The 12057-nt window shown below is 37.2% G+C and overlaps 1 protein-coding gene and 1 long non-coding RNA gene across 6 annotated transcripts; both read right to left on the bottom strand.

Annotated features, from left to right (window-relative positions):
- Positions 1 to 3730: 3730 nt before the first annotated feature.
- LOC122093138 lies at positions 3731 to 4140 on the bottom strand. The gene is made up of 2 exons (XR_006144361.1): positions 4079 to 4140; positions 3731 to 3929 (listed from the first exon to the last, which is right to left on the bottom strand). It is a non-coding gene; the product is annotated as an uncharacterized LOC122093138 (long non-coding RNA).
- A 16-nt stretch (positions 4141 to 4156) lies between these two features.
- Positions 4157 to 9068, bottom strand: LOC122093136 (urease accessory protein D). 5 transcript variants are annotated; one of them, XM_042663396.1, is made up of 10 exons: positions 8723 to 9065; positions 8360 to 8639; positions 8158 to 8223; positions 7988 to 8062; positions 7806 to 7850; positions 7503 to 7570; positions 7337 to 7433; positions 5230 to 5312; positions 4960 to 5128; positions 4602 to 4854 (listed from the first exon to the last, which is right to left on the bottom strand). In XM_042663396.1, the coding sequence occupies exons 1-10, from the start codon at positions 8779 to 8781 to the stop codon at positions 4750 to 4752; spliced, it is 1047 nt and encodes a 348-aa protein (XP_042519330.1). In that variant the 5' UTR covers positions 8782 to 9065; the 3' UTR covers positions 4602 to 4749. The 5 variants fall into 5 exon arrangements, with proteins under 5 accessions (XP_042519328.1, XP_042519332.1, XP_042519330.1 ...); XM_042663394.1 differs by lacking the exon at positions 4602 to 4854 and adding an exon at positions 4157 to 4579 and having other exon boundaries at positions 7337 to 7570; positions 8723 to 9062; XM_042663393.1 differs by having other exon boundaries at positions 4608 to 4854; positions 7337 to 7570; positions 8723 to 9063.
- Between the last annotated feature and the right edge of the window lie 2989 nt (positions 9069 to 12057).

Below are 12057 nucleotides of genomic sequence, written 5' to 3' on the forward strand. Positions count from 1 at the left end.
ACTTTTCAATTTTTTTTTAAACCTATATTCCCAACGAACACTCACCCTATTCCGGTGATCACCGTACTAGTATTCTTTCACAAGAAAAGAGAAACAATACTTTATAATTGAAAACCATTGTACTTTAAGGTCAACCAAATCCAGAACGAAATCATTAATAAAAATTATAATTCTACCAATCAATTATAGCTCCATATGGATTGCTTTGATACCACTTGTTAGAGATCTTTTTGAGGGTTTCATATCAGACCAATTTTTCCCATTTAATCCATTCTCTAAAGCCCAATTTGCACTTCCACCTTTCATTCTCCAACCTTGACAGTCTATTTCTAAGGTGATCTTGTCTTCCAATCCCAAGATCAATGAAGATTGGATGGTTGTTACTTACATACCCAGACATGAACTACTCTTCTGCAAATCTGGAGATAGGGAATGGTCCATTGGACCACCAAAAAGCAAAGTTGCATTTTCTTATGGTGATGGAGATATCATTTCTTGTGATGGAGATCAAGTCTATACACTTGGCCTATCAAAAACACTTTGGACTTTTGATATGAGAACTCAAGAACATATCATCATTGGTGGTGGTGTGTCACCATTAAATGATATTTATCAAAGCGATGAATCCATAGATCGCGACGGTGATGAGTATATATGTTATCTAGTTGAATCAAATAGAGAATTGTTTATGATTGTAAGGTTCCTGAATATATTGGGATGAATAGTTACCATTTTGCAACCTATAGGTTTCTGTTGTTTAAGATGAAAAAGAATGACAATGAAGAGATTAGGATGGACTATGTGTGGGTTAGACAATTAAGTTTGGGAGCTGATCGAGCACTATTTCTTAGTAGAGTTGGTTCCAAATTTGTCTCAACCATTGAAAACTCTAAAATCCAAAGTAATTCTATTTACTTCACTAGCAATTTAGATCCTCGTACAGGTAAGCCTTGCAATATTGGGATCTACCATGTCAATGATGACTTTATTGAACCCTTTATTGCGTTTGACTCCTTCTATTCTTTAAAGTTCCCTTCTATTTGGGCCACTCCCTCAGTTTGAGGACACTATGCTTTTTCTCTTTTCTTAATAATTTTTTTTTCTTTTTTTTTTTTTAATAAAGATTAACTTGATGTTAATAGAAACTTGTTCTCAGTATGAGGACACTATGCTTTTGCTCTCTTTTTTTACTAGAGGTTTTTGTTTTTTGTTTTTTTTTTTATCTTTTTATTTTTTTATTATTAATTTGTTTTTTTAAAGAGACTTTTCTTAATAAAGATTAACTTAATGTTAAGACTTATTTACATGAAGGATTTTCTTCTTAGTGGCTTAAAGAGAAGAGGTAGAGCAGAAACTTGTTCTTGGTAAGCAAATGATATATCCATGTCTCTTGATTGCATGGAAGTAAGGCCTTTTTTTTCTATGTTATGCCTTTAGTATAAGCATGCATGTATTTTGATTTAACTAGTATCATTAAGCCAAAAGATTAATTAAATTGCAAGAGACACATTAGCATAAAACACGAGACATATGCCTACACCTTATCGTAGGTGCATCTTGCACTGCTACGTTTACCTTTCTACTACAAACCACATAGCAGCCGACATTGCACAACTTTGTAATTTTTTTTTTTTTTAGTTTTTTTTTAACCTATAGTCCCAGTGAACACTCACCCTATTCCGGTGATCACCGTACTAGTATTCTTTCATAAGAAAAGAGAAACAATACTTTATAATTGAAAACTCTTGCAATTTAAGGTCGATCAAATCCAGAACGAAACCATTAATAAAAATTATAATTCTACCAATCAATTCTAGCTCCATATGGGTTGCTTTGATATCACTTGTTAGAGATCTTATTTAGGGTTTCACATCAGGCCAATGTTTCTTGTTTAATCCATTATCTAAAGCCCAAATTGCACTTCCACTTTTCATTCTCCGACCTTGGCGATTTGTTTTTAAGGTGTTCTTGTCTTCCAATCCCATGACCAATGAAAATTAGATGGTTGTTGCTTACATACCTAGACATGAACTACTCTTCTGCAAATCTGGAGATAGGGCATGATCCATTGGACCACCAAAGAGCAAAGTTGCATTTTTTTTATTGTGATGGTGATACCGTTTCTTGTGATGGAGATATCATTTATGGTGATGGAGATATCATTTCTAGTTTGAGGCTATTGAAAAAAAAAAAAAACTTAAAAACAAAGCGAAAAACAAAACTAGGACCAAGTTGATCCATGGCCAATCAAAAAATTGCACTTTCCTTAATTTAATTTCTTATACAGAAATGGAGCCTAAGCCTGACATTCTGTTTTGGATAGAAGGATAAAAAAAAAAAAAATGCATACCCGATGCATGAGTGTCCTGCATGTGCAAGGGATGGGTAGAATTACACAACCTTACCCCGAGAATATTAAAAAGTTGTTTTGACCATTTGACCACCAGATTGCAACATTCATACATTACCATTGGATCTAGTGCGGCCCTTAAGTAGAAAATTTTCCTTCACCCTCAGGAAGGGAGTCAATGGCCAGATATGGCTTCCCTATTGTATAAAATCGTTTGTATCCTTTGGAGTTTGATATCATCAATAAGTAGACTGAAATAAATTCCAAAAGTTGCAAAGAGAGAGAGAGAGAGAGAGAGAGAGAGAGAGAGAGAGAGAGAGAGAGAGAAGAAGAAGAAGCACACTTCCCATGTGCAGTAAACCAGCGGGTGGCACCAATGGGGCTATGAGACAGGGCATCATATAGGAAGTGCAGGGAAGTCATTTCAAAGGATAAAAGAAAAAGATAAGACATAGCAGATGCTAGCTTGCAATATACTAGGGGTGTTCCCATCCTTCCCCCCACCACACCAACAAAAAAAGACCAATCCAACTTTAATGGTAATATTTGCCCCAACAAAAAAAAATAAAATAAAATAAAATAAAATAAAATTTGCCTAAATAGTTTGTTTGTTTATTCCTGAAATTCCAATCAAAATTCCACTTGTATATTCTACATGTACCCACTTGTATGCCATATCTCTTTAGAGACTACACTTCCAGCTAAACACTTCACTGCCCTTTATTAGGAAAATTTCATTTCAGTTTGCTTCAAACCAAACGGAGCCTTAGCATCTATTAAGTTGGATGTTAAATGTCGTAAAGTTTTAAACGAAAATAAAATGGAAACTTTTCAATCAATGCTAAAAATAATTATGTAACAAAAGCTACTAAATATAGCAAAGAAAAATGTTAAGTACACAGTAAGTGAAAACAAGCTTATCTCCATGGTCGACCTAAATTCTGCAATAAGTGATTTATCAAAACTAAGCATCTTTCCAACTTTCCAGAACCCATGCTAAAAATAATTATGTAACAGAAGCTACTAAATATAGCAAAGAAAAATGTTCAGTACACAGTAAGTGAAAACAAGCTTATCTCCATGGTCGACCTAAATTCTGCAATAAGTGACTTATCAAAACTAAGCATCTTTCCAACTTTCCAGAACCCATGCTAAAAGCTTGCTGTTTCTTTATGGGTACAACAAGAAAGAAAATAAATAGTCCTCCCAATAGTTCATGTTGGCTTGTTTGGACATGATAGGATAGTAATGTGGAATATTCAAATTCACCATGAGATTAAAGAACCATATCAGACAATGACTACTGTTGAAATGGTTATCTAAATTTCGCATTTGATTAAGGGACTCTGTTTCTAGGGAAGCTTATTTGGTAGGGACATATGAAATCTTAATTGGACATATCATTCAGTAAGCTTGTGAAGTTTTGTCCAAGATGACCAATGATGATAACAAATACATGGTAAGTTCAAAGCCAAAAGCAGCAGATGATGCATCAGAAGATATTCATACAAGCTCATCAAGTGCACATCAGGACCTGCAGATGCTAAATCTGTCATTTACACTTCCCAATTTCTCTTACCTGGATTTAATCCAAAAACAGAAAACTTCAAATTCAAAATAGATAACTGGGGCATATAATGTCACAATTTTTTGAAGAATATGTGATTCCATCGAAGTGCAATCAGGATAAGCTGCCAAAACTTTGTTTTAAAATGCAATTCCACATACACATCAACGATAAGGAGATGCTCCAAGAAGCGGCTCCATACTAGCCAAATGACGCCGTAGGATTTCAAGTAATTTTCATGTACTTGGTTTGACTTGAAGATAAGCTATCCTAATTTGTATTGTGATGGATTAAAGCCATGGAAAGGATCAAGCACCTTCGAAAGAATTGAATTACAAGTACTAAACAAGATGAAAATCTAATCCACAGTCATCAAATCAATCATAGTTAACACTAGGATGAAGTGAAAGAAGGAAAGAGATTCCCAAACAAGGCAAAGGATAGAAAGACTTCACAACAATTTAAGCAGAATTTGTATGTGAAGAGAGCAGTATTTGATGTCATTTTACTTGCATTGCAGCTAGGTTTTCAGATGTTAGAAATTGAATGTGATTCTACAATTACAGTACAAGGTCTACAAAAGAAGAGTACAGAATTGCAGTATGTTCCTCACATGTTTACAGGGTATCAAATTCTGCAGCCGATGTCTTTGCTGAGCTATCCTGTAAGCATTGAAATTTAATTCTTCAACTTCTTTTTTTGGTACCAATATATATATTTTACTTCACGCCTAGATGTATTTTTGAAGACATGCTAGATTTAGGTTCTCTTTGATTCAAATGTTCTTGTACTATTTGGTTATAAAGAGATTGTCAGTGAGCTCTGTGATCACCTATTTCAGGTTAGGGTAGAGGTAGAAGTCCCCCCTCCCTGGTGCGGCCAATCTGGTTACTAATATTTTTGATGGATTAGTAAAATTTTGAGGGCTACCTACGTCCTGTGGTTCCAGGGTTAAAGGAAAGAAGTTAACCATGATAATAATGAACAAGTAATAAGCCTTAAGAAATAGAGTGAAGTGGGAAAAAAAAAAATGAGAGGCTACCTTTGGACCAAAGGCACTGCAAGAAGCAATAAATGGTGGTTTTTCTGGAGCCAGACCAGAATTTACTTTCATATAGTTCTGTGAGGTAGAGGAAGGGACCCTAAAGCTATCAGACATCATTCTCTTCACGTCATCTTGTATTTCATCTTGAATAGGCTTCAACTTGGGACTAAATCAACAAAAACATGGGAATTCCATTATTTAAAAAAATAATAATAATAAAATCATTGTGTAATAAACTAATCTCACATACAAATAGATGGTGCCTACCCCAAGAATATGATCATTGCTATGACTTGGTAATCCTGCATTCGTTCAGCGATGCTGGTAATACTTCCTGCCTCTAGTAATACCTGTTTCATGAACTGACCACTTTAAGAACCTCACAAAATATGAAGCTTGAATTGAAAATCCAGGAAGAACAAGGCTGTTAAACAGGAAAAATATAATGCAAAAAGCTACTGTTGATATATACTAATATTTCTCTACTACCAGAGACAACAGATTGTTGCCATGTGTGTGTTCATGCGTGAGAGAGAGAGAGAGAGAGAGAGAGAGAGAGAGAGAGAGCCCATTAGCTGTGCTGAGTCTTATAATCACGTTATAACAGTGAGGTCATATGGACTCAACTCTGGTTTACACTTGACTAGGTTGGAAATGGGAAGGGAGAGGGTTAGAGATAGATATAAAATGCAAAAAAAAAATAAATAAATAAAATAAAATAAAAGAAGGAATGGTGTTTTTCATTGTAATTCTTCTTCAAAATCTAAATCATAATGGTTTCTGCCAAAAGCAAAAAAGCAAGGGACAAGATTCTTGTTGGGGACTCGGCTAGAACTCATCCTCAAAAGCTAGTCCTTAAGGAGAGGGTGCCCAAGGACCTATATGTCTCCACATTCCAATATGGGATTATTACTTCCACCATCCGCGTGGAACCCCAATAATTCTTGCGAGTAGTTTCTTAAGTTTCAGTTTAAAACTAAAAAATCCTCCAAGGCTGAGAAAGGATATGACTGTTATGCTATCGTAATCTCCAGGATAAATATATGATTTCTGCTGATAGTTACTGGCAATAGTGGAAACAACTAAGAGCTGCATGACTTGGTTTACAGACGCAAGGTGTAGGAAAAAAACAGGGTCATGAAACAAAAATCAGTGTGTTGTTTCCCCAACTAAATAAAATACTGCACAAATTTATCTTTCTAATACTTGTTTTAAGCTTGACTGAAGCAAGCAAGTAAGAGATCATATCCATTCTTAGAGGATTTCAGATCATAGCATGGCTTTGAAAAGTGCACCAATAACATCTTGATGGAACTATTTGTTTTGTTCATACACTATTATATTCGATCTTCTGCAATATACAGGCTAGAACTTATTCTAGAGATGGCAAAGAGAAACATGAGACTGTTTACACAGCTAAGGCACAGAGTATTTACTTTCATCAGTAATAGCTCAGTGGAAGTTCTTGACATTCTCAAGTGGGTTGGAACGAATAATGTATGGGGAAAGAAAACACAGCTGTGGAGGTATGCTTCTTCTTGCTGGCTAATTTGGAATGATAAGAACCAAATAAAAAAATATTAATAGTGGCGACAGAGAGTATGAATCACTTAAGGTCTGCAACCAGAATGGCTTATGTGATGGCAGAAGTTTATTGTCAAACAACAGTCCAAATGATCATTATCAAAGGGGGGACCAATCTTGTAATATTACTAATCATAAACTCTAATGTCGATGAAGAAAAACATCGTGAAATACCCACCTACAGACCATGGAAAGGTGTATGTAAATGGTCAGATTCGTATAAGTTGACACCAGCAAACCAACAGTTGAGCAACCACTTGTGATGTTGCCTCAAACTGAGAATGAGACGCTTGCAAAACCATGGATGGGGTTATGGTTGACAAAAGAAGAAATTTTCTTGCAGCAAGGAGATCCATCGCAGGATCAGGTGCCAAGAACAGATTGGAATCTACTTCTACTAGGGTTTTTTAACAAGTAAAGCATATGCAACTGTGGCAAGTGATCATGTTTTCAGGCACAAAAAGGATCATGGATCTTCAACAGAGTCATACTTTTCAAGAGTGTCTCTATTCAGTTAGATGTAATGAAGCTCGCAGAGGGTTTTATGAATGTAAATTGTGTATATTTGCAGAAGAAAAAACATAGAAGCAAGCTCCTAGGCAGGTTGGAGCTTGGGAAGCGTAGAACTAGTAAGATCTGGTTTTAAGGAATGTCCCAGTTGATTAAGTAGGGTTTTTGTCAATAAAGAAAAAAAGGAAACATATGATCTTAAATGGTGACATGATCAATGAGCATTTGAGAAATGTTTAGGCAAAACCCTATAAGTACAATTGAGGCCTGAGGGCATTACCGAATCCAGAAATAAAGGCTGATCGTCTTCCAAGAAGATTTGATTGGTGCTCTTGTACAGTCCAAAATCCCATTTTTCACCACTTGCAAAACGACCACTGGTAATCCAATCAACAATGACCAAGCTAGAATCTGAAGCCACTCTAAAGACTTGCTTCTGAGAGTACCTTGCTGTCGCAAAGCATGTTACAGGGTCGGGAATGACGGCCAGAAGAGCATTGCTCCCAATTCTCACCTACTGCATGGCATAAATTTATTTGCCAGTGTTACTAGAGTCATTTATCACAGACAAGAATACAGACATTCCTGACTAGATATAATCTACCAACAATGCACTAATGCAGGCTTGCCTCTACCATTACAACAAATTAAATTTCAGGGGTTGTAATAAGATTGAAATATTAGAATTTTAAACAGACAGACTAGACTGACTACAATAAAATTGGTTTCAGGAATTATTTTACTTTTACCTCCAAAAATTGTTCGGAGCACTTCGATCCCACTGCTTTGTACACCTGGTATGACCCAAGTAAAAGCTAATAACTGAAACCAAAAACAAGAAATCTAGGAAAATGCAACTAGAAAAAGCAACTTAGCAGTCAATAATATATGAAAATAGAAAATTAAAATTACACGAAATAAAAAAGTGAACCTTTGTGGAAGCCTGAGTAGTTAACGCTGCCGTGCAACCGTCTCCAACGGTCAATTTACATGAAATAGAATCTCCCTACACCCAATAAAAATACAAATTTAACACGAAAAAACATATACTGGGAAGTGGACAAGGAATTACAGAGGTCGGTGAATTAGAGAGAGACATACAGAGACTATGCCACCACCATAGGTGAGGCTGTAAATCCAAACAGAATCAGTTTTTGAGCAGCCCACCTGGGATTCATCAAACAAGAGAAGAGATCGGTTTGATTCTTCTTTCGATTAGCTGAGGATCCTAATCAGAAAACTTGGGGAATATCCAATTGCTGCAAATCATAAGCAACATCAAAGAGAAGGAAATCGACCTAACCTTATTGGGTACGATGAATTTGAGTGGATACTTTGAGAAGCATCGTGTGACTGTTGATTTCCCACAGACTTTCTCCACAACCACAATACCCGTCTCCATGCCCACACACAAACACACACACACACACACAAACTCTTTCCCTCCCCTCTTTCTGCGAGGTGAGAGCTTGAAGCCTCGAATGTAAAAGAAACTGGTCTGAGAGTACTTATCAAGCTTGAGAATTGGGGAAGAGAGTGCAGATCGGGCGGACACTGGCAGCGACGTCTTCGGCTCTTGACACCTGTCCTAAAACAGGTGGACGGTTAGATTGAATTTCCCTCTGGTTTGCCGGGTAAGATTCATTCGGACGCTCCAAGCAGGTACCTTTGAGATTGTGGATCACTGGATTTATGCTTGAGAGGAACTTTTGCTCTAGAGAGCATGAAAAAGGAAATAGCATCATCCCTCCATAGCTTAGAAGATCCACTTCAAATGAACCACTCTATACACCATGTTCTTCATATTTGTCAATCGATTGCAGAGCGGAAGAAGAAAGGGGCCTTCGATCTGTCTTCTTTGTTCGAATGAGAGAGGAAGAAGAAAGGTTTTGGTTGATTCTGTACTACAATCACTATTTGAAGAGTGGAAGGAGGGAGAAGAAGAAAAGGGCAAAACGTTTTTGGAACCTGGGGTTTTTCTTCCACTCAGTTCGGGTGCTGTTCGATGACTTCGGTCATCTGTGCACCAGTTTTGTCTCATGGAGCGTCCGAATGGATATTACCCAGCAAACCAAAAGAAAATCCAATCTAACCGTCCATCTGTCCAAGGACAGGTGTTGACCGCCGAAGACGTCACTGCCAGTCTCCTCCCAATCAGCTAAGAGTGTTAATCGGTTTGGTTTCGATGTATACGGTATGGTTCGGTTTTGTTTATATTTATTTTGCTGAAATTAAAACCGCATCACTTACTAAACGGTAGCACTTTCTGAAACCGCAATCATTTAGTAACAGTTTCGGTCCCATGGTTTTTAAACGGTATCGATTTCATAGTTTTAAACGATTTTGATCACAGTTTATAAATGGTTAGTAATCGGTTTGCTAGCTTATTCGCATGCTTACTAAAATTTGCTTTTATAGATAAACGCTTCAATCTTATATCAAATAAAATGAGGCATTGAATAAGTAAGGATTTAACTACATAATTACATAACAAGAGTAAATTATTGAATAGACGGTTGGACAACCTTTATGGTCCTTAATTCTTCCCTAAATTAAATCATTATGTTTCGTTAAAACAACCAAATATTTGATCGTTAAGTGGGTTAATCGGATCGATTTTGATCGTTTAAACAGTTTGATTTTCACAATATCAATTTGGTTTGAAACAATGGGTTAAACTAGGGGTGTCAATTTGTGGCCCAAACCGGGTAAACCGACCGGGACCGACCGTTTAAAGACCGGCCCGGCCCGGACCGTTTATTAAACGTGTCAGGCTTGAGCCCGACCGTTTATAAATGGTCGGTCTCGGTTTTGCTACTTGAACCGTCGGGCGCCCGACCGAGACCGACCGAATAACGCCCGACCGAGACCGGCCTATTGTGCACCGACTTGGCCCGACCCTTTAATGATTGTAGAATACCTATTTTACCCCCAAATTAAAGAATAAGTTATATTTTGATCATTTATTGATTTATTGTCATTTTTTTGGGCTTGCATAAGTGGGCCGGAATATAATAGCACATTTTAAAGAGGGCCCGTTTAAAAACCGGTTAAAGCCCGTTTAACATTAAACATGTCCGTAGCCCGGTTAAGGCCCGACTAAAGCCCGATTAAGGTGGCTTGATTATAACCCGAGACCGACCGACCGAATATAAAGTGTACCATGCCCTCAATAACTAAGCCCGATTAGTTAAATGGGCGGACACGGTGTAGCCTTTGAAAGTCTTCAAGCCCGATTAAGCCCAACCGAAACCGAACCGGCCCGACCGGTTGACATCCCTAGTGATCACAGCCCCTATATGGCAAGCGGGGCTTCCGCGGGACCAATGGGCAATAGTGGGCATGCCAAGACTGCCCAAGACTCGAACCCACAACCAGTAGACTCGAGCAGTGATGGGTTAAGGGCATTTTCACCACTATGCTACCAAGTTTCTTTTGAACGTTGTCATAGTGACCCTTAATAATGATGAGGCCATTTATGCCATTGAAAGATAGCCACACATCGTGTCCCTCATATCCTGACTTGGATTTGGGAGCAACTATGCTCCCTGAAACCTACAATCACCTTAAGTTGAAAAAAAAAAAAACACTTAATTATTTAAATACTTTAAAGGTAACCATTAATTAATTAACTAGAGAGAAGCTTCGCACAAAAAGCGTGAGGGGGAGACTTTTGAGTCAATTGCTTCTCTGTCTTGGTGTATTGGGGATGACTTCTATCCATCAGTTACAGAGGTTAGATCCTCTGCACATATGTTCAGGTGAACACATGTTTCATGTGCCAAAATCTGTCCGTGAATGGACAAAAAATAAAACCATTCACTTATTCATATCAGATCTAGGGGTTAAAATATTGTAGATAGGTAGATGCAGAGATCATATACTCACATATTAAGTTTCAACTCAATCGGAGTTGCCCAAGTGACAAAATTAAGGGAAAAGCAGTTTTGCGGTGTGGGATGCTTTCCCACACCCCTCCCTTTATATTCTAACTATGTGGCCATGTGGGCTTGCTTTTCACACTCTCTCTTTCGGACCATTTTATAGCCGCGGTTTCTTAAACTGTAGTAAAATTCCGTATCTCATATTTTTAACACGAGCAGTGTGGAAAACCTTTGCATATATTAACTAAGGAAAAAGGAATAAAATCCATTAATGGAAATGATTAAGACCATGCATAAGATCAAGAAAATGGTGACACGATCCTGCATAACAAAGTCAAAATGAAACCATGGCAAGAAAAGTAGCTAAGCAATAATGTTCACTGTTTGTATACCTTAGAACTCTTAGCATAGTACTTTCCCATTACAGAACTACTTAAGCGTATAATGGTTATTATTAATTTCTAAACATAACTACAAATTTTATTGAGTTATCATCAGTGAATTTATTACAATATTCTTGAATTTTTGTTTTTATTATTTTCCTTTTATAGTTAGGCCAGGAGGGTTGAACTCATGGCCTCTGAATTTTGAAGTGTTGGTCTTTGACGACTAAGCAACCCCCTTGTGTCAATATTCTTGTCTTAATCTTTCTAATTTTTTTTTTATCACACGAAACTGTATAGATCATCACAACCGCAGTTCACCTAGCATGCAATGGGAGGTACAACAAAAGGGATAACTCGAGATGGTGCAACAGTGTAACATGGTTTTAAGTATCTCCGATACCAATACGATACCCTCCGATACGTATCTTAAATTTAGCCGACCGATACGATACACATCGATACGATACATTGAATTTTTAAAACCCTTTCGTATCGATATAAATCCTACAATACATACTGATATGCATCAATACACCACCAATACACATCGATACGATACGATATGCCTCGATACGACTATGAAAATTATAAAATTGAGGTAAAATGTATGTTTCGGTATGTATTGGTACGTATCGGTGAGTATCGATATGTATCAATTGGTACGTATCGGTATATATTGGCACGTATCGGTGAGTATCGATATATATCGGTACGTATCGGTGAGTATCAAT

Source organism: Macadamia integrifolia, chromosome 11 (assembly GCF_013358625.1).
Source record: "Macadamia integrifolia cultivar HAES 741 chromosome 11, SCU_Mint_v3, whole genome shotgun sequence".
Lineage (NCBI taxonomy): Eukaryota > Viridiplantae > Streptophyta > Magnoliopsida > Proteales > Proteaceae > Macadamia > Macadamia integrifolia.

Excerpts from the sequence above, each read along its gene's own strand:
- LOC122093136 (XM_042663393.1), bottom strand. The coding sequence starts at position 8,781 with ATGCTCTCTAGAGCAAAAGTTCCTCTCAAGCATAAATCCAGTGATCCA. Across the intron at positions 8,640-8,722 it reads AGTGATCCACAATCTCAAAG|GTGTCAAGAGCCGAAGACGT; the intron begins GTACCTGCTTGG and ends GTTTTAGGACAG. Across the intron at positions 7,851-7,987 it reads CTACTCAGGCTTCCACAAAG|GTGTACAAAGCAGTGGGATC; the intron begins GTTCACTTTTTT and ends GGGTCATACCAG.